General features: G+C 50.0%; 1 protein-coding gene across 5 annotated transcripts in view; it reads left to right on the top strand.

Annotated features, from left to right (window-relative positions):
- The window catches only part of ALPL (alkaline phosphatase, biomineralization associated), a 68,596-nt gene that overhangs the window by 21,465 nt on the left and 20,619 nt on the right, over positions 1-26,512 (top strand). For 4 of the 5 annotated variants that reach the window (XM_054546740.1, XM_054546741.1, XM_054546743.1 and 1 more), the window contains exon 2: positions 22,981-23,145. The exons of the other annotated variant lie outside the window; for it this stretch is intronic. In XM_054546740.1, the coding sequence (XP_054402715.1) occupies positions 23,085-23,145 (61 nt within the window). In that variant the 5' untranslated portion in view covers positions 22,981-23,084. The remainder of the gene's footprint in view (positions 1-22,980; positions 23,146-26,512) is intronic. 5 annotated transcript variants of the gene reach the window in all.

Below are 26,512 nucleotides of genomic sequence, written 5' to 3'. Positions count from 1 at the left end.
GTAAGAGTCTAAGGCTGACCCTAGTCGCCCAGTTCCAATGAATCCAAGGAGACGACATTGCCAGGATGGGAATCCCTGGACATCAGAACCACTTGGTTTCTCACTAGGTTTGACATCACCATTCTCCCTCCCCCAGTGACTCACTCCACAGGATTGGGCCTCTCTTTCAGACCCCAGGGAGAAACAGTGAGGAGAAGGGGCTATATGCCTAGGCCAGAATTCTTCAGACTGGGGTCTGGAAAGGAAGGGGTGGTGGAGTGACTGTAGAGGCCCCCTGTAGTGACTGTCGGTCCCCTCCCAATTCCTGCAGTTCCATATTGTTTGCTGGCAAGCTTTGAATTTTATTTTATATATTTTATTTTTTTGAGAAATGGTCTCACTCTGTCACCCAGGCTGGAGAGCAGTGGCACGAACATGGCTCACTGGAGCCTCGACATCCTAGGTTTAAGCAAACCTCCCGCCTCAGTCTCCTAAGTAGCTGGGACCACAGGCATGCACCACCACATCCAGATAATTTTTTGATTTTTTTTTTTTTTTTGGAGACAGAGTCTTGCTCTGTCACCCAGGCTGGAGTGCAGTGGTGCAATCTTGGCTCACTGCAACCTCTGTCTTTCAGGTTCAAGCAATTCTCCTGCCTCAGCCTCCCGAGTAGCTGGGATTACAGGCACCCACCACCACACCCGGCTAATTTTTGTATTTTTAGTAGAGATGGGGTTTTACCATGTTGGCCAGGCTGGTCTTGAACTCCTGGCCTCAAATGATCCACCCGCCTTGGCCTCCCAAAGTGCGGGATTACAGGTGTGAGCCACGGCGCCTGGCCAATTTTTTGATTTTTTTGTAAGAGACAGGGTCTCACTTTGTTGCCCAGGCTGTCTCAAGGTCCTGGGCTCAAGCGATCCTCCTGCCTTGGCTCCCAAAGTGCTGGAATTATGGCCCAGCCCATGCTTTGACTTTATCTCAATAGACACTTGTGCCATCCGCCTGGGCTGCTTTATGCAAGATACTTTTTGTGGGTTTCATGCAAATGTGGCCTTAGTGATAAGCCATAAGTTAATTGAGGGGCAGAACAAAGGTGGATTGGACAATTTGGGGCTCATATGTCCTGGGATAGAGAGCCAAAGGGGCTCTGGGAAAGGGAGGAGGACTCTGGGAGGACACGGAGTCAGCAGAGAGGAGGATGGAGTTTCAGCAAGCCCAGAGCTGAAGCTGGAGACTGAGGTCTAGGGTAGCAGATGTGGGCTTTGTCAAGAGGCAGGTCCAGAGGGCGGCTGTGGGACTGAACTCCAACCCTGCACCCAGCTCTGACCTTAGTTGTTCCAGGACAGTGGGTGTGTGTATGGGGGCCTGGGCTTGGAACAGAGAGGCAAGAGGAGAACTCAAACCCTGTTTTCTTTTCTGTAATATTCTCTCCACCCTAAAGACCATGCCCTGCCTTTTCTCCTGGCTGCAGCAACCCCTCCCCACCACCCTACACACACCAGTTTAAACTCTCTTCCATCTCCCAGGAGATTCTGTTTCCCCATTGTTGCCTAGGCTTAGTGGTATTTTGCTCTGTTGTTACTTGGGATTGATGTTGAGAAGGAGGACCCAGGAGCCATATGTCTTCTCTCTCTGCTGGGGCAAGGAGCGTGTGGATTCCCCGATCCCCTGTCCCACCACCAGCCAGAGCACAATGAATTCAAAAGTAAAACCATAAACTGATTAGAGACCACCCGGAGTCAGTGGTATTAGAATAAAAAGACCAAGATTTTTTTTTTAATTTTTAATTTTTTGAAATGGAGTCTTGCTTTGTCACCCAGGCTGGAGTGCAATGGTGTGATCTCAGCTTGCTGCAACCTCTGCCTCCTGGGTTCAAGCGATTCTCCCACTTGAGCCTCCTGAGTAGCTGGGATTACAGGCACCTGCCATCATGCCCTGCTAATTTTTGTATTTTTGTAGAGATGGGGTTTCACCATGTTGGCCAGGCTGATCTCGAACTCCTGACCTCATGTGATCCGCCCGCCTCAGCCTCCTAAAGTGCTGGGATTACAGGCGTGAGCTACTGCGCCCAGCCCAAGACCAATATTTTAAATAAACATCAGAAACATGAGAAATAAGGAAACAGGAGAAATAAGGAAAAACATTAGCAACATAAAGTAGAATGAGAGAGTGTTAAAAATAAAAGAGCTGAAAGCAAATATTCAATATGAGAAAGCAGCCTCATTCTCTGCCCCACCCAAACCTCTGCGTGCACCTTACAGCTCCCTGTTCTCCAGGAAAGACGTTCACAGCCTCTGGACCTCAGCATGGGCTGTTCCAGCAGCTTAGACTTCCTTCCCTCCACTTCTGCTGAAACACTTCAGCGCATCCTCAAGACTCCTTCCCTGACCATGCCTCATGGTCAAGGTGACACTCAGTGATGGCATGGGGTTCTGGAGTCAGGACACCAGGGTGCCTGCCCTGATTCTTCAACTAATTGGCTGTGTGACTTTGGGCAGGTCATGCTACCTCTCTGGACCTCAGGCTTCTCTTGGAGAAAAAGATGAAGGTGTTGGGTTAGAGTATTCCTAGAGTCCCTTTCAATTTGTTGTGATACTGTGGTGGGGAGCACAAGCTTTGGAGTAGGGCTGCCCACCAGCCCCTCCTGGGTCAGCACTTAACGCTATGTATCACAGAGCAGTTCTTTCAACATGGAAAACCACCATTTACTTACCCTAACATAAGGATTAAGAGCTTGTAGTTTGGAGTTGGACAATTTGGGCTCAGAATCCCAGCTCTGCTGCAGGTCTGCTGTGTGACCTCAGGCAAGTTACTTAACCTCTCTGTGCTTTTTTCCTCTTCGTAAAATGTGAATGATACTAAGAGTACCTACCTCAAAGTGTAGGAGCACAGTGAATGCAGCTGTCATTCTGCTGGTGACAGTTGTTTCACCACTATACAGACATCTCCTTTCAGTTTGGTAGATTCTTGGTGATTATCTGCCGGGCTCTGCTTTCCAAATATACTCTGTTGAATTTTAACTTTTAACGGATGCTCTCCACTGCATTTTATCTGTAAAACAACCCTGCAAGGTGAGGATGACCAACCTTGTTTTTATGGATAAGGAACCTGAAGCCCCAAAGTTGCTTTCAAAGCTACACAGCCACGACTTAACCCCAGGTCCACCTCCCACAAGACCAAGGTCTTTCCACCATGCCACACTATTCAGAAGATTAGACTGGGGCTGGGCGCGGTGGCTCACGCCTGTAATCCCAGCACTTTGGGAGACTGAGGTGGGTGGATCACCTGAGGTCAGGAGTTCGAGATCAGCCTGGCCAACATGGTGAAACCCCCATCTGTACTAGTAATACAGAAATTAGCCAGGTGTGGTGGTGGGCACCTGTAATCCCGGCTACTCAGGAGGCTGAGGCAGGAGAATCGCCTGAACCTTGGAGGTGGAGTTTGCAGTGAGCCAAGATCACGCCATTTCACTCTGGCCTGGGTGACGAGTGAAACTCTTGTCTCAAAAAAAAAAAAAAAAAAAAAAAAAATGAAGAAGAAGATTAGACTGGGCCTTGGGAGATTACCAAATACAGGCAGATGGGAAAGCACAGTGAGAAGTCTCCCAGGCTGGAGTGCAGTGGCGCAATCTCGGATCACTGCAGCCTAGACCTCCTGGGCTGAAGCGATCCTCCAGTCTCAGCCTCCTGAGTGGCTGGGCCTACAGGTGCGTGCCACCATGCCTGGCTAATTTTTGTAGAGACAGGATTTCGCCATGTTCCCCAGGCTGGTCTTCAAATCCTGGGCTCAAGCAGTCCTCCTGCCTTGGCCTCCCAAAGTGCTGGGATTACACGTGTCAGCCACCACACCTGGACCTTACATGTATATTCTGACTGTCCGCCCTTGGCCATATGCAAGATGCCTGTTGTAGTTTCACGCAAATGTGGCCTTAGTGATAAGCCAGAAGTTAATTGAGGAGGCAGAACAAAGGGTGGTTTGGACAATTTGGGGCTCATATGACCTGAGATAGACAGCCAAAGGGGCTCTGGGAAAGGGAGGAGGATTCTGGGAGGACACGGAGTCAGCAAAGAGGAGGACTGAGTTTCAACAAGCCCAGAGCTGAGGCTGGAGACTGAAGCCTAGGGTAGCGGATGTGGGCTTTGTCAAGAGGCAGGTCCAGAGGGCAGCTCTAGGGCAGAACTCTAGCCCCCCACCGCTGTCCCTCACCCTGGTGTACTCTTGAGGGTCTGGGTTTGTGGTTTCAGTTTCTTCATCTGCAAAAGGGCTGCTAGTACGACTTGGTAGAGTTAGGGGAGAGGGCGCGAGGGAGAGAGGAGGCCCTGGGCAAGAATCCAGTTGCGCTGGTTGTATTGACAAGCATGGACTCGAGAGTTATCCTGAAACCCTATCCCTCCTTATCTGGGATTTGGGAATCACGTTTTGGCCTGTGTGGGATCATTGCAAGGCCACAGTGAAATGATGGCTTGGTGAGACCTTCTCTGATCTCTCTATTTAAAACTGCAAACCTCCCTGTCCTCCTCCCTGCCTTCTTTCTCCCCGCTGTACTTACCGCCACCTGGCGTTCTATTGCTTTTACTTACTTCCTTGTTGTCTGCCTGCCACACTGACAGGGATTTGGGCTGTTACGTTCAGCACCTAGAACAGCCCCTGGCATATTGTGGCTGCTTAGTCAACAGTGTTCCAGCGAATGTTGGTTGAATAACATATAGGGAAAGCCCTAGGGCATAGAGGGTGTTTAGTCAAGGTTGGCTGGATCTTAGAGACATAGGGCAGACGCCTGAGAGAGGCTGGGACAGCTCACTTGGGGTGACGAGGTCTCCCATGAAAGCATTTGGGGTCTGGATTTCAGGGTGGTGCTGGTTTCCTCTCTGGCCATAGCCTGCAAGCAGCGAGCCCTATAGGAGAGGGAAGTTTGGCTGGGTGTGGGGCCTCACCCCGGGAGTTCCGGCACCTTGGGAGGCTGAGGCAGGAGGATTGCTGGAGCTTAGGAGGTTGAGACAGTCTGGGCAACATAGCGAGACCTTGTCTCTACTAAAAATAAAATAACCAGCCGAACGTGGTGCTGTGCGCCTGTGGTCCCAGCTACTTGGTCTCTTGCTGGGGCAAGAGGATCGTTTGAGCTCGGGAGGTTGAGGCTGCAGTGAGCTAGGATCGTGTCACTGCACTTCAGCCTGAGTGACAGAGCAAGACCCTGTCTCAAAAAAAAGAAAGGAGAGTGAAGCTGGACGGGCCAAATACTGGGGCTTCTGAAGAAGTCAAGACATTCAGGCAGAAAGGAAGCTCATGACACTTAGCTTTCTCGTTTTCTTTAGCTTTTTAAACCACTCTGACTGCTCCTGAGTGGAACAAACTCTCTCAAAGAAATGATAGCCCCAGCCCACTCCACTCCACTCCAATGACTAGGAGAAAAAGCAGTAGCACTGGGCCCAGGCAGATCTGGAGACATGGCCTGGCCCTGCTCCTGTTTAGCAGAGGGACCTAGGGCAAGTCACTTCACCTTGCTGAGTCTCTACTTTCTCCTCTGAAATGGGTGTAGTGGTATTCCCCCTCCGGGGCCTTTTGTGTAAAACCTACTAGAAAGGTGAATTATAACCAGTCATTACCAAACTGAAGGGCCTGGAAGGCAGAGCTTGTACCTGCAGGTCCTGTCACAGGGCTGGCACACAATAGATGCATGGAACCTGGTGGTCAAAGGGTTGTAAACCTCAATGGACAAGAACCTGTCAGAAAGTGAGGATCTGAGTCCTGCAGGGCTATTAGGCAAGTCCAGCCCCAAAACTTTCTGTAATTCTACAAGTTTATAGATTCCAAGTAGAAAGTGACTTGTAGGAAGTTGGACTCTTACATTACCACATACTTGAAACTTGTCAGCTTTAGCTTGTTTGCAAGATTTTTCCTCTGGCAGAAACAGCTGGCAGAATATGAATGACCTGATTTGGTTGCTCACAATCTAAGCGGCTGAGAAAAACTGGCTGAGCTGCAGTTCTGAGGTCAGACTCTGTGTTCCAAGTAACAGAAAAGCCAAGACACACAATGGGGATATTAATTGGCTCATGTAGCCAGGATGTTCAGAGGAAGGCTTCAGGCATGGCTGCATCTAGGAGCCCAAGTGGTGGTATCAAAGACTCAAGGTCTCTACCTTTCTCTAGTCCATCTCTGAGAGGTTGCTTCCTCTTCAGGCTATACAAAGTGCCCTTCCCCACCACTTCACACCCTCATAAACCAGCAGGCAGAGAGAGTCTTCCAGCTGGAGCCAGTCAGGGTCCACCTGGAGCTGGAGGCGGGATCAGTCCCACCCAAACCAGGCTGAAAGGGGGAGGGTCCCTTCCCAAGGAAACTTGGTGGTATTGTTAGGAAGGAGAAACAGACTCTGTGTGGCCAAAAATGACAGTAGATGTCCACTCCACTCACCAGAGGGAGCGCAGTGGAGAGCCGTAGAAACTTCTGCATTGTACCTTTTGATTTGCAAGGTTCCTTCCCTTCTAAGACGCTGATACCGGAGGCAGAATGGAGCTTTTTATCCCTGCTCTACAGCCAAGGAAACAGCCCTTGAATATTCAGCGAGGACTCTGACTTGTAACCCTGGGCTGCCCCCACGGATCTCAGCCTCTCTGTGCAGAATTATAAACCCAGAGGAGCTGACCCAGGAGGGAGAGGCCAACGTGACTAAAGTCCCTCCCTTTGTGGAGTGGGCACTCTGTCTAGATACAAGAGGCCCCCAGGAAGCTGCGATCACGGGAAAGTCCACAGGGAGCTGAGAGAGCAGCATGACATGAGGACCAGCCACAGGGCAGCAGCCAGGCATGGCTTCCTGCAGCTCTCATTGCCAGAACCCCCCCCGCCCGCCGCCATCCCCCTACACCCCAGCAGAGTGAGCTCATGCAGCCTCACTGAGGCAGGGCTGTGCCTGGGATGGCTGAGGCACGAGCTCTGCCATTGGTGACTGAGGTTGTCCTGGCATGTGACTGAGATGGGGGTGGCACGTACACTGCACCTCCCACGCGGTTGCTTTGTGATCGTGAACCTCCCTCCTGTTTCTGAGCCTTGGTTTTTCCTCCTGGGCCGGAGCTGATCATTTGCACTTCACTGGAATTCGAAGACTGGGTGAAAATCCCCCGGCGTGTAGTAGTTGCTCCATAGAGTTTCTCCCTCTTCCTCTTTGGGTCCTGTTAGTAGCTATGTGACCTTGGCCAAGTTCCTTGACTTTTCTGTACACTGGGAGCAATGAGGGCGTTGGTGTGAGGACCAGATGGATTTGCGTGTAAAGCGCTTAGAGCAGTGCCCGGCACACTCGTGATCACTGTTACTTCTGGCTAACACCTATTGTTTAATGTGTACCAGGCCCTGGGTCTTTCTCTCCTTGTTTATTGTCTCACTGAATTCTTGTTCCTCCAGTGACGTAGGTTCTCACCAGGATGGTCCCCATTTGATGGGTGAGGTGATGTGCCCAAGGTCAATGGGGGCCTGCTGAGCTGCTTGCCCTTGGGTGGGACCTCACCTCCATAGGCCCCAGTTTCCTGTCTGGGGCTCTCGGCGTCAGCCCTGCCCTGCTATGTCCCAAGGTCGCCGCGGAGATCAAACGCAAAAGCCACCGGAGCCTTCTGTGGCTGGCTGGAGCGTCCTCTGGGAATGCGAGGAACGCTGTTATCTGGAGCCCAGCTGCCCTGAGCACTGTCTCTGGGAACACCCGCGTCCTTCCTCCTCTGATCTGAGCCCTCTGCGCCCGCCACCCAGGGAATCGGCTTGTGCTGGCCGCTGCCCAGCAAGCTACAAGTTCATTGTCCCTTTTCCCACAGCCCGGCGCCTCCTCAGCCTCCTCTCACAGGGCCTGTGTGGGGCCATCTGCACAATGGACACATCCTCTGCTAGGGGGAGGGGAGTGGGGAGAGCCGGGATTGGCCAATGCCCTGTCTTGAGGATGAGCTGAAGGAGGGGATTGTGGGTGGGGGTGTCCAGGGTGAGCCCACCTGGCCAGGGGCAGAGCCAGGTCTTGAATCTGGGATCCTCCCCTCCCTGCCACTGCAAGCCCCAAGTGAGTTCCACTGCAGGGCTGGCTACAAGATACTGTGCAAAGATCAGAACAGATTTGGACCCTAGATGTGACATTCTCTTGCTGTGTGACCTCCGGCAAGTCACCTCACCTCTCCGGTAAAGTTATGATTACAGGAAGCCCTCCCACTGGGAACCATGGTGCAGATACAATAAAATAACATTTGGGAACAGAGTGTAGTGAGTGTGAATCAAACAGCAGCTGCACACAATCCCTTCATCTGCAAAAGTATAATGTGTATGTGTAATGTACATATTGCAGAGAGGGCAAATGGTGGTTTGTTTCCAGTCTTGCCTCCTGTTTGAGGAGTTTATGCTTAGTCCTGGGAGACAGAAACATCCCCAAGTAAGGTTGAATTCTGGCTCACCCACTTACTGGCTGTGTGACCTTGGGCATGCTCCTTAACCTCTCTGTGCTTCTGTTTTGTCATCTGTAAAATGGGGATAATAATAGTGCTTACCTTGAAGGTTGTTGTGGGGATCAAGTGAGTTAATATAGGTAAAGTGTTTAGAACAATGCCTGGCACATGGTAAGGTCTATGAAAAGGTTTGTTATTAATCTTATGAATACAATGACAAAATATGTAAAATAGGATTTTTCGAAAATAGTCTCAGTTTGAAATATTTTCATCAGTTGCCACAAATCACTAATGTATGGAAGTCCAAGACATTGGCATCCATGCTGCGCCTTGAACACTGCCTTGCTTTTCCAGTAATTGTCCCCAAAATCTGCAGCTGGTTGGTGGGGAGACCTATCCCTACTCCTGATGTGCTGTGTGACACTGGGGAGGTTGTGTACCCTCTCTGTGCCTTCCTTTTCTTTTTCTTTTTTTTTTTTTCTTGAGATGGAGTCTCACTCTGTCACCCAGGCTGGAGCGCAGTGGCACGATCTCGGCTCACCGCAAACTCCACCTCCCAGGTTCATGCCATTCTCCTGCCTCAGCCTCCCGAGTAGCTGGGACTACAGGTGCCCGCCCCACGCCCGGCTAATTTTTTGTATATTTTTAGTAGAGACAGGGTTTCACCGTGTTAGTCAGGATGGTATCGATCTCCTGACCTCGTGATCTGCCCACCTCTGCCTCCCAAAGTGCTGGGATTACAGGCTTGAGCCACCGCGCCCAGCCTGTGCCTTCCTTTTCTTGTTGTTTTGTGAGAGCAGGGATGGGACGGCCATGTCTCCTAGTACCAGGGAGGCTCCCCCTGCAGAGGGCTGAGAGAAGTGCTGGAGGAGGTGGTTGGCGAACACCGCAGATGCGGTGCGTGCGCCACCCTCCCCCACCGCTTTTTGTACTTGGCATCTAGGCCTGGCACAGAGTGAGGTGGCCTGGAGCAGAACATGTCCTTTCCGTGGCATGGCAGAAGGCTGGGTGCCTGCAAAGCAGCCATGCCCTGCCCCTCACCCCTGCCTGGGCACTGCAGGCCCCAGGCAGGGTGTCTCTGGGCCCCGCTATCTCCCTCCCCTGCAATCTCCCTACTGCGCCTCCCTGCTGCTGTCTCTCCTGCCACCAGTCCTCTGGCTTCAGTCCTCTGCCCACAGAGTTGGTTTGGGGCATCATGACCGTCCTGGAGCCTCAGGGACCCCCAGAGAAGCTTTGGCTTCTCTGAACCCAGACCCTCAGGGTTTCTAATTCCAGCTCTGCTGTGTGGCCTTGAGTAAGTGACAGACAGTCAGAGCCTCACCCTCCTCGCCTGTAAAATGGGGCTGGCAATGGGGCATGTAGTGAGATGAGGCATGCAGAGGGCCTGCTCTCCATCAGGCTGTGCTTGGGGAGCAGAGCCCTTTGTGGTGGGTCCAGGCTGCCCCTCTGTCCTGAATGCAAGCCGCTTGCTCATGCCTTTCTCCCTGAACTCCAAACTCCGGACATTCCTGCCTCCTTGCCTTTAAACACTCAGGTCCCGCTGGGAGTGTCCTCTCTCTCTCTGCTCATCTCAACCCCATCATCCTTCTAGCCTGGTGCTTGACCCACCCCCACGGATACTTCTGGCCCATACCCTGTCCTAGACTTTCTCTCTCTCCCCTTCAAGACGGAAAGGAAGTGTCAGGCTACCTGGCAGGTTACTCCTTTCTTCCCAAGTGAGTGTGTGAGGGAGAGAGAGATCTGGTTCTCTCTGGAGATGGGAGCCCTTTGACTGTAAGAACAGGACCTCTGCCGCTTAAGAACATGCCCCTCGAAGGGAAAGTACTCAGCAGGCAGGTGAGCTTCTGGGTTCTAGAGTCTTAGAGCTGGAAGGACTGCCTGTGGCCATCCAGGTGAACAGGTCTCTGGGAAATCCCAAAGCACATGGCGGCTTGACCGAGTGGGCGGGGAAGGGTCCATCCATTCTCTGCTCCAGCCCCTCATCTGCCCCACCTGCCCATCTCTGCCCCGCAGTCCATCCACCTCATTTGCTCCCCCTCCCCATAACCCTAGCTCCTGACTGACATTCACTCAGGACCTACCACATCCCAGCCTCCGTTTTACACCCTTGTGTGTATGAAGGCATCCTTACGACAATGCAGTGGCTTCTATTAGGTGTGGAGGGGTGAGGTCACCTGCCCTGAGCTGCCCAGCTGGTGAGGGGCAGAGGCAGGGTCAGAACCCAGGCAGCCTGGCTCCAGCATCCATCTTCACTGCTGCTGAGCTGTCTCTTCAGCCACCCACCCTCTGACCCCATCATCCTTCCACCTAGCGACATTCCCTGGCCGCCCTTCTTGTGCCAGCCTCTGCCAGCCACAGGGCTGCTGCCATCAGCAGAGCGGGGTTCCAGTTCCCTAGGAGCTCACCATGGCGAGAGGGTGACAACCCATGATTCTCTAAGGCTCTGATTAATTTCACCAAGGGCTTCATGGCACTGGGTTCTGGGAGCTTGGGGAGGAGCCGAAACTGCTGTCTGGGCTGGGGTAGTGTAGGGAGAGGGCAGGGGGAGGGATTCATTGGTTGGACAGCATGGAATATTCTAGTCTGGGAAGCACAGAGTGCAGAGGTGTTGAGGCTGGGAGCGCTCAGGGGACAGCTGGGTTCTCATCAAAGCCCTAAAGATGCATTGGCTTGGCACCAGGCCTCTGGGGTACTTCCACGTCTGTTTCCTGCTAGGATGGGGTGCCGTCAACGGCTAGAAGTCTGAGCCTTACTATAATCCCCAGCACTGGCCCACTGCCCTCTAGGGAAGTCCTTCCTTGGATCTGACCTACAGCCCACTCTGAAACCACCACATATTCCTGCCCAAGCACTTCATCCAGCTCTTCATGACAGCCATAAATAACTTCCTTCAGTAATGAATACAGTCCTGGCCAGCAAGTCTTGCCAGAGATGCTGGGCTTGGCGGAGAGAGGAATTCCATGTCCCTTCCCTATGACTCTGCAGCTGAAATGTTACTGGGCTGGTCTTCAGCAGGGCTCCCTCCCTAGGCAGCTATGCAGGTGCCCCCCAGCCCCTGCCTCATTCCTCATGCCCACCAGGGACACAAGGGCGACTCAGCACTCCTCTCCAGCCACAGCTCCTTGGAAGAGCCCAGAAGGCCCAGCTGACAGGCTAGGGGATGCCGGCTCCAAGCTGACACAGTTCCCTAGGTGTGTCTCTGGTGGGGAGCAGCTGAGAGATGCAGGGTCTGCTTATAGTGGTTCCTCTCACCGGGCAAGGCTTTCCTCCTCTTTAGGCCTTAGTCTTCCCATTTGGACAATGGGATGATCTCTAAGACAAAGTTTCCCAAATGAATCTGCTCAGAAAATGACTTGTTAAAAATATAGCTTCCAGCCAGGCGCAGTGGCTCACGCCTGTAATCCCAGCGCTTTGGGAGGCCGAGGCGGGCAGATCACATGAGGCCAGGAGTTCAAGATCAGCCTGGCCAACATTGTGAAACCCTGTCTCTACTAAAAACAAAAATTAGCCGGGCATAGTGGCGGGCCTGCAATCCCAGCTACTAGGGAGGCTAAGGCATGAGAATCTCTTGAACTCTGGAGGCGGGGGTTGCAGTGAGCTGAGATCACGCTACTGCACTCCAGCTTGGGTGACAGAGCAAGACTCCATCCCTGCAATCCCCCCCAACAAAAAATACAGCTTCCAGCTGGGCACAGTGGCTTATACCTGTAATCCAAGCATTTTGGGAGGCTGAGGCAGGAGGATCACTTGAACCCAGGAGTTCAAGACTAGCCTGGGCAACATAGTGAGACCCCACCTTTATTTTAAAAATGTAAACATTAACCAAATGTGGTAATGTGTGCCTGTAGTCCCAGCTACTTGGGAGGCTGAGGCAGGAGGATCACTTAAGGCTGTAGTGAACTATGATCGTGCCACTGTACTCCAGCCTGGGCGACAGAGTAAGATCCTGACTCAAAACAAAAAATAAAAAACAGCTTCCCAGGCTCTGACCTGGGAGATTCTGACCGAGTAGGTCTGGAATAGGAGAAGTACGAATTTATTTAGGGGGCTGTTATGTCTCTCTAATCTCTCCTTTTAAACTTGAATATAGTCACATCCCTCCACTAAACCCTTTTTTTCCCCAACACTCCCTTTATTGAAATCTCATCAGCTCCTCCCCAAAAACCTCACGAAACAGACAGGGTAGAGACGATTAGCCCCTCGACAACTTTTCATAAATATACACACGTTTAACTACCTCTCAGGTCATGATAAAGACGGGCTGGGCAGAAACGCTGTAATCCCAGCTACTCGGGAGCCTGAGGCATGAGAACCACTTGAACCTGGGAGGTGGAGGTTGCCATGAGCCGAGATCGCGCCATTGCAGTAATGCAATGGCGACTGTAAAGCAAGGCTTTACAGACTGTAATGCAATTACAGACTGTAATGCAAGGCTGTAAAGCCTTGGCGACAAGAGTGAAACTCCATCTGAAAAAAAACAAAACAAAACATTTCCATTGCCCCAGGAAGTTCCTTCATGCACTGCCTTGTCAATCCTCCTCCCAAGGTAACCACTTGGGAATAAGACTTTTTCCATAAGCACCTCAAGTGATATTTTTGTAGTTCTGGGCATTTGGGAAATCACAAAAGACCTTCCCAGCCCAGACAGTCTGGGGCTGTGTGCTCTAGACCGGGGGCTTCCTAAGGGCAAATACCTGACCCTGTGAGTCCTGCCAGGTACAAGCTGGGGCATACCAGCTGATGCTCCCTGGGGGCACATCAGTTTATTAGGCTGCATGGTAGAGCCTTGGAGGGTGTCCTTGGAGCAGGCCTGGGAGCTGGGTGGGCTTGGGTGGGGAAGGCCCCCTGCTGAGCTGAGGTGAAGAGAGCTTGGCACAGGGATGTCCCTGGGTAGGTCCCATGTGGAGGCCTGTGCAGGGACTAGCCCAGTACCTGCCATCGATGTGACCCTGGGCCATCTTCACCATGGACAAGTGGACCTCCATTTTCTCACCTGTAAAGGGGGACGGCTCTGTCTCACTCTTAGGGTTGTTAATGAAGACACAGTAGGTCGGGTGTGTCACAGTCAGCACCTGGTGCACCGTAGTTCTTGAATGGAAAACCAATGTTAGACGCCAAAGGAAACAGTTTCAGAGGTGCAGGGACTGATCCAGCATCACACACCTGGGAAGTGGTGGAGCTTGAGCTTTGATCAGATTTGCTGGCTGTGTGACAGCTGACCCAGTGACTTCACTGCTAGGCCTTGGTTTCAAAATGTGGTGACTGAGAGTGGCGCTAAGGCCCTAAGTTTGGGTCACACTCTCACGTAAGTGACAACCTGACCAAAAAGGGGGAATTTTGAAACAAAATTATGAGCTGGGCGTGGTAGCTCACACCTGCAATCCTAGCACTTTGGGAGGCCGAGACAGGTGGATTGCCTGAGCTCAGGAGTTCAAGAATAGCCTGGGCAACATGGTGAAACCCCATCTCTACTAAAAAATACAAAAAATCAGCTGGGCATGCTGGCATGCACCTATAGTCCCAGCTACTCAGGAGGCTGAGGCACGAGAATCGCTTGAACCTGGAAGGCGGAGGTTGCAGTGAGCTAAGACCGTGCCAGTGCATGCCAGCCTGGGTGACAAAGTGAAACTGTCTCAAAATAAAAACAAAATTATGAGAGGCTACTGTTTTGGACTAAACGCATACACTAGGCCCCAACAGACCAGATGAAACCTAAATAGAGTCACTTGTGCTAAATGTGATATCATCAAACTAAAACTTTAAAAAGAACACATAAATGCTAAAACCAGGCTTTGTTTTTTTTTTTTTTCTTGTAAACAGGACATTCCAACGTTAAAAAAAAATACCCTCTAACCCTTAAAAAAAATAACCTAAAGTCTTTATTCCCACCTTACAAAACCCACTGTCCTACTGTTTCCCAGTGGGTTTCGAGACCAAATAAGTACATTTACAATGGTGATAGTGACATCAGTGACTCAAATTTTGGTCAATGTCTCAAAATTTAAAAAATAACTAAAAGAAGGGAATTATTATATCAAATCTAGCCTAATGCTGCCTTCTTACATATTTTAAGTTCAGCCTAACGGTTTCTCTACATTGTAAACTATAAGAAATAGAGGTGTAAACAGACTATAGCCTACACTTGTGCCAATCACCAAGTTTTGGGTTTTTTTTTTTTTTTGAGACAGAGTCTTACTCTGTCACCCAGGCTGGAGTGCAACATTGTAATCTCAGCTCACTACAACCTCCACCACCCGGGTTCAAGCGATTCTCCTGCCTCAGCCACCCAAGTAGCTAGGATTACAGGCGCCTGCCACCATGCCCAGCTAATTTTTGTATTTTTAGTAGAGACAGGGTTTCATGTTGGCCAGGCCGGTCTCGAACTCCTGACCTCAGGTGATCCACCCTCCTCAGCCTCCCAAAGTGCTGGGATTACAGGAGTGAGCCACCATGCCCAGCCACCAATTACCAAGTTTTAGCCAATCCAACTGTTCAAACCGTGTTCAAATGACAAGTGCTAAGCTGTAACCAATCTGACTGCACCTCACTTCTGTCTTCTGTACCTCACTTTCCTTTTCTGTCCATAAATCTTCTTCTACCAAGTGGCTGCGCTGGTGCCTACTCTGGCTCAGGAGGCTGCCTAATTTGCAGATCGTTCATTGCTCAATTAAACTCTTTTAAATTTTTTTTTTATATTTCATTTTATTTTATTTTATTTTATTTATTTTGAGACAGAGTCTCACTCTGTTGCCGGGCTGGAGTGCAGTGGCGCGATCTCAGCTCACTGCAACCTCCAACTCTCTAGTTCAAGCGATTATCCTGCCTCAGCCTCCCGAGTAGCTGGGATTATAGGCACACACCACCATGCCCAGCTAATTTTTGTATTTTTAGTAGACACGGGGTTTCACCATGTTGGCCAGGATGGTCTCGATCTCCTGACCTCGTGATCCACCCACCTCGGCCTCCCAAGTACTGGGATTGCAGGCAACTCTTTTTAATTCAGCTGAAGTTTTTCTTTTAGCAATAGGGCTAATAATCCCCACCCTCCCAGTATCACTAGGATGTTGTGAGGCTCTGACGCAATTTGAGTTACGGGAATGTTGAGAAAGAAAAGGGCGTAATGGAGTAACGAGATTAGTTTTCCTGTTATGGTGAGGTCAGTGGCCTTTCTGGGGTCAAGAAGAGGGGACTTTCCTTGGCACCAAGAGGGTAAAAGTGTCTCCTCCTGACCTTGGGTATTTTGGACCATGGGATCTGAGGTGTACCAGGAGGCAGGAAGCGTGATCAGAAAAGGCCTGGTCTAATGGTGCACAGCTGTGCATGCGCCAAGTGGCTTGACCTCTCTGGGCCGTTTCTGAATCTGTGAGATGGGAATCATAACCGCTCTCCTGACTTCATAGGATGTTTTGGGAGAGACTGGATCTGGGTTGGGGAAACAATTTTGGAAGCAGAAAAGGCCCCTCCGTGCTGGCAACAGCTCGTCCACCTCCAGCCTGTGTGTGCTGCCTCCTGGGTGACTGCTGGCTTTAGGCCAGCGCCTGGCAGGGCTTCACTAAAGCCTCCGTAGGCTGCTGCTATCTCAGTTCTGAGGTACAGGCCGTGGAGACCAGCAGATTTGGGCTTAAATCCCAACTCCACCATTGCACCTCTGAGCCTCTGTTTCTCTCCAAATGGGAATACTAGTCCCTAGCCCAGATGGGGCCTGGTACACAGTTGGTGCTCAATAAGAGCAGTTCGTCTTCTTCTGAGCATGGGTGCATCCCTCTGGCTGGGGTAAGCACCAACTCAGATTTCTGGGCTCATAGATGGGCTGGAGCAGCTGCTGCTGTTAGGGGAAAACCTACTGTGTTACTAGCCAAGGGGTTCCCTTCTGTGTTTTTACCCCACAGAGCACCTGGCACAATGTCTAGCACACAGTAGGTGCTTTGTCCACACTGTCCGGTCAGTTACCTCCAAGCTGACAGAAACTATGTCTGTCCCTTTCCCGACTGTTTCCCTAGAACCTACCACAGAGATACTCAGCAGGTGCTCTGTAGGTGTTTGGGAGTGAGGAATGAATGAACAAAGTTGAATAAACAAGCATCGGGCCCTCCCCCGGGGCTCAAATGGGAGAGAGGAGCTTCGTAGCCTGCTCCCCCTCCCACCGTGGCACCCCATTTCATCCCTCCTGACTAATCCACAAAGATTAACCCAGGGATAAAGCGGGTCACGGTCACTGACCCAGGGCTTTGGAGCTAGTGTGACCGAGTGTGTGCAGGGCGTTGTGGCTGCTCCCAGGGGCCCTTTTTGCCCCAAGATGGCCCTTCTGTCCCCCATCCTGGATGTGGTCCTCACGGTGGCCCTCAGCCTCCTCCTCCTGGGGCTGGCCCTGGGCCTCCTTTGTTTCTTCACTTGCCGCCTGGCCAGGCCGCTCAGGTAGGGGAACTCAGCTGGCCTGACTCCCCCCACATCCCGCCAAATTCCCCGCCCTAAGCTCGTTCAGCTTCCATTTGTTCTTGTGAGATGGAGCAAGCGGGGCACTCGTCTCTCTTACTCTTCATGGTGGGGAAACCAAGGCCCGGAGAGGTTGAGCCCTGGAGTCAGCCTGGACTTAAATGGCGCATGGTCGAAGACTAGCCAAACCCTCCGCTCGGTTTCCTAAGCTACAAAATGGGGGCTCTTCATCCATATTGTGAGATCAGGGATGTAAACAGCATGAGGCTGAGTGGAACATGAGGGCCTAAGAAATGGTAGTGACACGTTTGTCCCATTCTTCTATCATTTGCCCCAGATCTTCTGAGACCCAGCCCAAGGCTGGCTTTTTACCCCACTCCAGGATGCTCCCGGGCCCTCTGCCTGGATTGCTGAGTCAGTCCTCAGAGCCAAGGCCTGCCTGGCTCCTCAGCCCCCTGCACTGGACTGCCAAGTAGCTGCTCCTCTGGCGTCACAGCCTAGCTGGGGCTTCTGCACCGGCCATGCACAATCAGGCTACGGAGGAGCCGGGAGCCTGGCAGAGAAGGGAGGGAGGGGGTGGCGATGGGGCTGACACACACCCGGAGGCCCCATTTTAAGCTGGCAGACATTGGCGGAGGGTGGTGGGCAGCCGGGGCCCCCGCAGCCCCAAACTGGGCCCCTCCGCTTCCAGGGCTGCCAGAGAGCAGCTATGGGGCCTCTGCGCGGGGGAGGGGTCCGAGGGGTGGGGCCAGCAGGGAGGCTCTGGGTTCTGAAGGCTTTCCCAGGTCCCCACACCCTCCTTGTCCTGAGCAGAAGCTATGGGAGAAGGCACCTGCCTCCAGGCCAAGCCTATCTCAATGCCTATCCCTGGGGCCAACATTCAGAGCATCCCAGCCTGAACTGGTGGCACTTACGGAACTGCTACCATGTGTAAGGGCTCAGGATGCAGAGATGGGTAAGATGACGGTCTTTACCCGCACAGAGCTTCAGGCTAGCAGGGAGGAGAGACAAACCAATAACCGGAAGAATAATCATGTGGGGCTGGATGAGCGTTTCAGAGCTCCCGGGTCACTACACTTTTATTTTTCTTTATTCACTCACCTATTTTGGATCCTCGGTGCAGAGAGAGTGGGATGCGTTATCTCACTTAGCATATGACATACCCAAATAAGCTCTCAGTTCTTGTTTTATTTATTCGTTTTTTCCTGTGTCCCCGCTCCCTGCCTCCCCACTGCCATTCCCACAGCTCCCCGAAGTCCCTATGCTAATGTACTTAATATGGCCTTGGATTTGTAAGTGTCCTTGTACGTTACACAGCGTTCTGTCCGTGGGGGTGGTTTGCACTTACGTACACTGCGTTTTATTATTTACATTCATCACTCAGTCCTCTGCCTTTAGACTCCACCACGCTGCTGTTTTGACGTCTAGTTTTAATACCACTGCCACGCAGACATTGCCTCCACCACTCCTTACTAATTCATTTCCTTAGTTGTGGACGAGACTGCCCCAGCTCCTCACCATCATAAGCCAGTGTTAAAAGGAGTTTGCCAAAGCTTTCTCCAGCGAGTATGATGGTTTCTGCAGGTTCTTGGCATAAAGACTTTATCAGATTAAGGAAATTCTTTTCAATACCTGGTTTGCTGAGGGCTTCTGTCACATTGTTTTCTGTGACCCCATTCCCTCTCCCTAGGTGAGCACATCAAGTTTGATCAGGGTGTTAACTGCCACCTCTGTGCCTATGATTCCCAGATTTCTACTCTAACCCAGACTTCTTTTTCAAATGTCAGACTCAAATATTCAGCTGCCTCCTTAGTGTCTCCACTTCTAAAAGACATCTCCAACTCAACATGTCCAAAAACAAGTTCCTGATTGTCTCCACCTCATGCCTCAAAAGACCACCCCAAACGCCGAAAGGCTGAATGCTTTTTTCTTTTTCTTTTCTTTTTTCTTTTTTTTTTTTTTTTTTGAGATGGAGTCTCACTCTGTTGCCCAGGCTGGATTGCAGTGGTGTGATCTCAGCTCACTGCAAACTCTGCTTCCCGGGTTCAAGTGATTCTCCTGCCTCAGCCTCTCAGGTAGCTGGGACTACAGGTGCACACTACCATGCCCGGCTAATTTTTGTATTTTTAGTAGAGAGAGTTTCACCATGTTGGCCAGGCTGGTCTCGAACTCCTGACCTTAAGTGATCCACCCGCCTCAGCCTCTCAAAGTGCTGGGATTACAGGTGTGAGCCATCGCGCTTGGCTCGGTAGTATATGGCTCAGAAACACTGCCATTTACAATAGTTCCCCAAAAAGCAAAATTCATAGGTATAAATCTGGATTCAGAGTCCAGAATGCTAACCATTACACGATGGAACCCATAGGAATAAATCTAAGAAAACATATCCAAGATCTACAGGCTGAAGACTACAGAGTGCTGATAAAACCGAAGAACTCTGACTGAATGAGTGGAGAGACGTGGTGTCTTCATGACTGGGCAACTCCGTGTGGTAGAGACGTAAACCCTCCCACATGGATCTGTGGATTTAATACCATACCTATCAAAAACACAGTGGTGGAGGACAGATCAGGGATCCCCAGGCTTAGGGATGGGGGGATTGTGTAACTATAAAGAACGCAAGGGAGATTTTTGGGGTGGCAGAGCTGTTCTGGGTCCTGATGGTGGCGGTGGTGGTTACATGAATCTATCCATGTGTCAAATGTCAGAACCCTCATTTTACACTTGGGGACAACAGAAATCCCTCCCTCTGGAGGTGGTGACTGATGGTAACCTGATTGCTAATTCCAGAATCAGGAGCCCTGTGGTCAGGTTTCTGCTCTGCAACTTCCTGTCGGTAACCTTGGGCAAGTCTTCTTCCAGAGCCTTGGTTTTCTCATCTGTAAAAGGAGATGATAGGTCCTTTTCTGTCCACTGCATAGTTGATTAGTGAAACATCATGGTGAAGTTCTTTATGAACTATGGAGTGCAGCACATAGACTTGCTTTCATTTTGTCAGTATCCTTTATAGATTGTTCATATAAGCTCCCAAAGAGTAGTATTTATTTTATTGAAATAAAACGCATGTAGAGAAAAATGTGTGTATCGTACATTGACAGCTGAACCCACTGTGTAACCAGCACCCACCCACCCAGATGAATCCTAAACAGGACTGCACCAGCACCCCAGCAGCCCCTTCCCGTTTCCATACCCTCCACGTGGAGCCTCCGTTCTGTCTCCCAATGCCCTGGGTTAGTTTTTATACTTTCTGTCATTGGAATCACACTGTAAGTGCTCTTGGGTTTAGCTTCCTTTGCTCAAGCTTACCTTGTGGGGTTCATTCATGTTGTTGTGAGGAGCTGTGGATCATCCATTCTGTTTGCTGTCTGTGGTAGTCTCTGTGTTGTGAACACATACAATGTATTATCCAGCCTGCCGTAGATGGAGGCAGTTTTGAAGCCATTATAAACAGGGCTGATGTGCACATTCTGCTGGAGAGAAACAGGTCCCAGGGTACAGGTAGGATGATCAGCTTCGGTAGATCCTGCTGGTTTTCCCATGCGCTGTGCCTGTCTACACTCCACCAACAGCGAGCAGACCTTCCAGTAGTTACACATCTTTACGAACTCTTGGACTTTCCTGCACACACAGAGAAGAGAATTTTGGATGGCTTTTCCCTTCCCCCCCACCTCCTTCCTTAGGGCACTGGCTTTCAACTGATGTAAATATTTACTATGCCAAGCACTAGGAGGGCAGAGACAAACAAGACAAAGTCCTCACTCTTAGAAGCTCCCGGTGTGGCGGCTGAGATGGCCCAGGAAAGAACTATATTACCTTCAAAAAGGGAGGTACATGCGATGTTTGAGGTGGCATGAAGCTCAGTGGTGTTATATTGGAATGAGTGAGTGACCATCCTGGAGCCTTCCTGAAAGAGGTGACTTCGTTTTTAAGTGATTTTAAATAATAGTTTAATGTATTAGTATTTTGTATTCAGTTAATAACATTTTTCTGATTTTGGGATTTGCTGTAGAAATGTTTGGAAACTGTAAAGTAGAACAAAAAAAAATGTAGAAATCATCTGAAATTCCAAATTCTACCACTCACAGTTAAGTGCTGTTAGATGTTAGATGTGGGGTATTGCCTTTTAATTTCCACTCTGCGCCGCCACCCCCAGCCCCTACCCCAGAGCCCTCACTTCTGGCACTGGAGCGCAGCTTGCGTGTTTTTAAGGTTGAATCAAGATCCCTTCTTTTGGTGGTAGTGGTTTCTTTTTCTCTCTTCTCTTCTCTCTTCTCTTCTCTTCTCTCTTCTCTTCTTTGCTTCCTTCCTTCCTTCCTTTTCTCTCTGTCTCTTTTCTTTTTCTCTATTTTTAAATTAAAAGCAAATCTTGGATGGGCACGGCAGCTCACACCTGTAATCCCAGCACTTTGGGAGGCCAAGGTGGGCAGATCACCTGAGGTCAGGAGTTTGAGACCAGCCTGACCAACATGGAGAAACCCCGTCTCTACTAAAAATACAAAATTGGCCGGGCATGGTGGCACAAGCCTGTAATCCCAGCCACTCGGGAGGCTGAGGCAGGAGAATTGCTTGAACCTGGGAGGCAGAGGTTGTAGTGAGCCGAGGTTCTGCCATTGCACTCCAGCCTGGGCAACAAGAGCAAAACTCCGTCTCAAAAAAAAAAAAAAAAAAGAAAAGAAAAAGAAAAAATCTTTTTCCTTTGAGCTGGAACTGCAAAGAGAAGAATTTTTAAAAAGAAAAGAAAATTTTAAAAAATTAAAATATAAAATTTTTTCTTAGAGGCAGGGTCTCGCTGTGTTTCCCAGGCTGGTCTCCAACTCCCGGCCTCAAGCGAACTTCCTCCAGCCTCAGCTTCCCAAGTAGCTGGGATTACGGGCATGTACCACCGTGCCTGGCCTTTTTTCTTTAAACAACTTTCTAAAAATGTTTTATTTTATTTTTACTTATAATAATTGGACTAGAGTAGTGTCTTATCTGTCACAACACTTTTCTAACGGTAGAGTGTGTATTACTGCTGTTTCCCACAACAAATGGTGTCATATCTTGGTTTTGGCTGAAGCAATAACATTTCCCAGTGAAACTCTTGCCACTTAAAATTCTTTGTCTTGTAACTCATGTGCAACAGGGTTAGTACATTTCTCAACTGCCAATGGGGTTGTTCTTTGTGATTTAACAGGATGACCACAGTGTAAAAACATTCTTATGCCATTAATACACGCTTGTTTTAGGCTACTTGGAAAATTCAAAAAAATAAAAAAAAGAGGAAATAATCATTCATAGTCCTACCACCCAGAGAAAACCACAGTTAATGTTTTGGTGTATTTCCTTCCAGTTTTTTTTTTTTTTTTCCACCTAAACTCTTCAATTACATCCAACTTTAAATATATATATATATATTTTAAAAAATTATAAAGATAATACTGTATCTCAGCACAAAAGAAAATTTTGGAAATGCAGAAAAGACAATGGAAAAGAAAAATCAGTTGTCTGCGATGTCACCACCCAGAAATGGCCACACTTACCAGCCAGTTTTTTCACATATGTAACTCCTACCATTTTTATATCTCTTACCATAAACGACAAGCTCTAGAAGAGAATGCAGCAAATGTAGGGGTCCTGAAAGAAGGGGTGCGCTCTTTGTTTTGTCCCTGATGTTCCTGGGACACATGTAATTAAAAGGCTGAAGACCGAGTGCTGTAGAACAGGGCTTCTCAAGGTGTGGTCCGCAAAGCAGCAGCTTCTCCTGGGAGCTTATTAGAAATACAATCGGAGCCTTGCGGGTGGGCCGGGAATCTGTTGTAACAAGCCCTTGGGGGATTCAGATGCTTGCTCTCCTTCCAGTTTGAGAAACACTGCACCAAAAGATTGGACTCTGGGAGGTGGGGGGCTTCAGATGAATTGAAAATGGAAATTCACTTAGGAAATGGGATGGAACCGCTTTGCAGCATGGAACTCATTGACACTGACACAGCTGTTTGCGTGGTTAAGCTTCCCGAGACAGGGACCAGCTGGGTTTGGCATCCCAATGTCTAGCCCCATGCCTGGTCTGTAATAGGTGCTCGCCGAATACTTGTTGAATGAATCAAGGAATGAATAAGTGAGTGAAAAAGGATCTCTAGAGCTGTGCCCCACATGCCTCTTTTTCTCTTTTTTTAATTTCTAGGATTGGAACATCAGTTAACATCTGACCACTGCCAGCCCACCCCCTCCCACCCAAGTCGATCGCATCTCTGGGCTCCAGGGATAAAGCAGGTCTTGGGGTGCACCATGATTTCACCATTCTTAGTACTGGCCATTGGCACCTGCCTTACCAACTCCTTAGTGCCAGGTATGCTTGGGGACACAGATGGAGGGATAAAAAGGTGGTGCAGATGGGGTATGATGAGGGCAGTGTCTATGTTCAAGGTCCCAGAACCATCCAAAGTATTTAAGAGCTGAAAACAGTGTTCAGAGCAGGAAACCTCAGCCCTGCTACTTGCATGTGTTAGTTGGATAGGTCACTCTTTTCCCATATATATATATTTTTCCATATATATATATTTTTCCATATATATATTTTTTCATATATACATATATATATTCTTTCTTAATTTTTTTTTTTTTTTTGAGACAGGGTTTCGCTCCGTCCCCCAAGCTAGAGTGCAGTGGCGCCATCTCGGCTCACTGCAAGCTCTGCCTCCTGGGTTCACGCCATTCTCCTGCCTCAGCCTCCAGAGTAGCTGGGACTACAGGTGCCCACCACCGTGCCCGGCTAATTTTTTGTATTTTTAGTAGAGACGGGGTTTCACTGTGTTAGCCAGGATGGTCTCGATCTCCTGACCTCGTGATCCGCCTGCCTTGGCCTCCCAAAGTGCTGGGATTACAGGCATGAGCCACCGCGCCTGGCCTGTCTTTCTTTCTTTCTTTCCTTTCTTTCTTTTCTCTCGCATCCGAGTGAAGAGACCACCAAACAGGCTTTGAGTGAGCAACAAGGCTGTTTATTTCACCTGGGTGCAGGCGGGCTGAGTCCGAAAAGAGAGTCAGCCAAGGGAGATACGGGTGGGGCCGTTTTATAAGATACGGGTAGGTAAAGGAAAATTACAGTCAAAGGGGGGTTGTTCTCTGGCGGGCAGGAGTCGGGGTCACAAGGTGCTCAGTGGGGGAGCTTTATGAGCCAGGAGAAGGAATTTCATAAGGTAATGTCATCAGTTAAGGCAAGGACCGGCCATTTTCACTTCTTTTGTGGTGGAATGTCATCAGTTAAGGCAGGAATAGGCCATTTAAATTTCACTTCTTTTGTGACTCTTCAGTTACTTCCGGCCATCTGGATGTATATGTGCAGGTCACAGGGGATATGATGGTTTAGCTTGGGTTCAGAGGCCTGACACTTTCTTTTTGAGACAGAGACAAGGTCTCACTCTGTTGCCCAGGCTGGAGTGCAGTGATGTGATCTCAGCTCACTGCAATCTTCGCCACCCAGGTTCAAGTGATCCTCCTGCCTCAGCCTCCCAAGTAGCTGGGATTACAGGTGCGCGCCACAACACCCGGCTAATTTTTGTATTTTTATTAGAGACCGGGTTTCATCATGTTGGCCAGGCTGATCTCGAACTCCTAACCTCAAGTGATCCACCCATCTTGGCCTCCCAAAGAGCTGGGATTACAGGTGTGAGCCACTGTGCCCAGCCTTTTTGTTGTCATTTGTAGTTCTCACTAGTGAACTCATCTTCAACAGTTTTTTGTTTTTCTTTTTTTTTTTTTTTTTGAGACAGTGTCTCACTCTGTCGCCCAGGCTGGAGTGCAGTGGCATGATCTTGGCTCACTGCAAGCTCCACCTCCCGGGTTCACACCATTCTCCTGCCTCAGCCTCCCGAGTAGCTGGGACTACAGGTGCCTGCCACCATGCACGGCTAATTTTTTTGTATTTTTAGTAGAGACGGGGTTTCACCGTGTTAGCCAGGATGGTCTCGATCTCCTGACCTCAGGTGATCCGCCTGCCTCGGCCTCCCAAAGTGCTGGGATTACAGGCGTGAGCCACCGCACCCGGCCAAGTTTTTTGTTTTTCTGTTGGAGACACACGTGGAAGTGTTTCCACAGCGTGGCATGGTGTTTTCAGGACACTAGGGGTTCAACTAATTCTAGGCCAGTTTTTATGTTAATTTCTTGGTTTACAGTTCTTACACTATAAATTCAGATCCCCACTTAGACCTGGCTCAGATTCGGACTTGAATTCACATTTCTTATGAATGACTGTCTTTCTCTATCCCTTCCATAGCTCCAAGGCAAAATGTGAACCTTAAAACAGCTTCAGCAGGCCTGGTGTGGTGGCTCACGCCTGTAATCCCAGTGCGTTGGGAGGCTGAGGTGGGAGGATCGCTTGAGTCCAGGAGTTTGAGGACAGTCTGGGCAACATAGTGAGACCTCCATTTCTAAAAACAAACAAACAATTAGCTGGGCACAGTGCTGCATGCTTGTAGTCCTAGCTACTTGGGAGGCTAAGGTGGGAGGATCACCTGAGCCCAGGATTTCAAGATTATGGTGAGCAATAATCAAACCACTCCAGCCTGGGTGACAGAGTGAGACTCTGTCTGTTAAAAAGAAACCAGCTTCTGGCCGGGCATGGTGGCTCACGCCTGTAATCCCAGCACTTTGGGAGGCCGAGGTAGGTGGATCACTTGAGGTCAGGAGTTTGAGACCAGCCTATCCAACATGGCAAAAACCCTTCTCTACTAAAAATACAAAAATAAGCTGGGCATGGTGGCGCACTCCTGTAATGCCAGCTACCTGGGAGGCTGAGGCAGGAGAATAACCTGAACCCAGGAGGCGGAGGTTGCAGTAAGCCGAGATTGCGCCATTGTACTTCAGCCTGGGCAACAGAGCAAGACTCCATCTCAAAAAAGAAAAGAAACCAGCTTCAGCCTGAACCTGTACTTGGCCTGCCGTCACAGGCGTTCCTCTCTGCATCAGCTCCTGTGGGCCCCTCTGGTTTTGGATTCCCTCATCAGCGCTGCCTCCTGAGGATTTTCCTTCCCCCTTTTCTTCCTTTTTCAAGCTATGTGCTATTTTTTTCCCCCAGCATTTCTGTATCTGGAGCTGGAGAAGAGAGCCTTCCTCGGCTCAGTCCATTATGTGGCTAGAAGTCCCCACGTGCCTTCCCCGGCACTCCAGTGTCTCCATCTGTCCAGTGGGGATAAGAGTTCCTCCCGCTTAGGGCCATCACGGGAATCACATGGGATAATCACAGTGTCTGGCAAGGAGTGGATGCTCAGTGAGTGTTGGTCTCTTCTCTTAGGATGGCTGTATTTCAGCAGATGAGGAGATGGGGTGCAGTGGGGCACTGAGCCTGAGCTGCTGGGCTCTCAGGCCATTGCTGCCTCTGAGACCCCATGGTGCCAGTTGCATCCCTGGGGGACCAAGGTCACTCTGGGATGGGGTCCCTGCCTTCTCAGCACTTACAGCCCACCTGGGTGAAAGATGAACTAATGGATGAAAAGGGAAAAGGTGAAAAAGTGACAACATGACAAATCTTCAAACGTTCAGCAATTCAACTTTTTGTATCTGCTGTCGCCAGGCTGGCGTGCAGTGGCACAATCATGGCTTACTGTAGCCTCAAACTCCTGGCCTCAAGCAGTCCTCCCACCATGGCCTCCAAAAGTGCTGGGATTACAGGCATGAGCCACTGCCCTAGCCTTCTTTTTTTTCTTCAATTAGGTATAACT

Source organism: Pongo abelii, chromosome 1, assembly GCF_028885655.2.
Source record: "Pongo abelii isolate AG06213 chromosome 1, NHGRI_mPonAbe1-v2.0_pri, whole genome shotgun sequence".
NCBI classification, from domain to species: Eukaryota; Metazoa; Chordata; class Mammalia; order Primates; family Hominidae; genus Pongo; species Pongo abelii.
The sequence above is the reverse complement of the archived record's forward strand: the minus strand, read 5'-3'. Positions and strand labels throughout refer to the sequence as shown.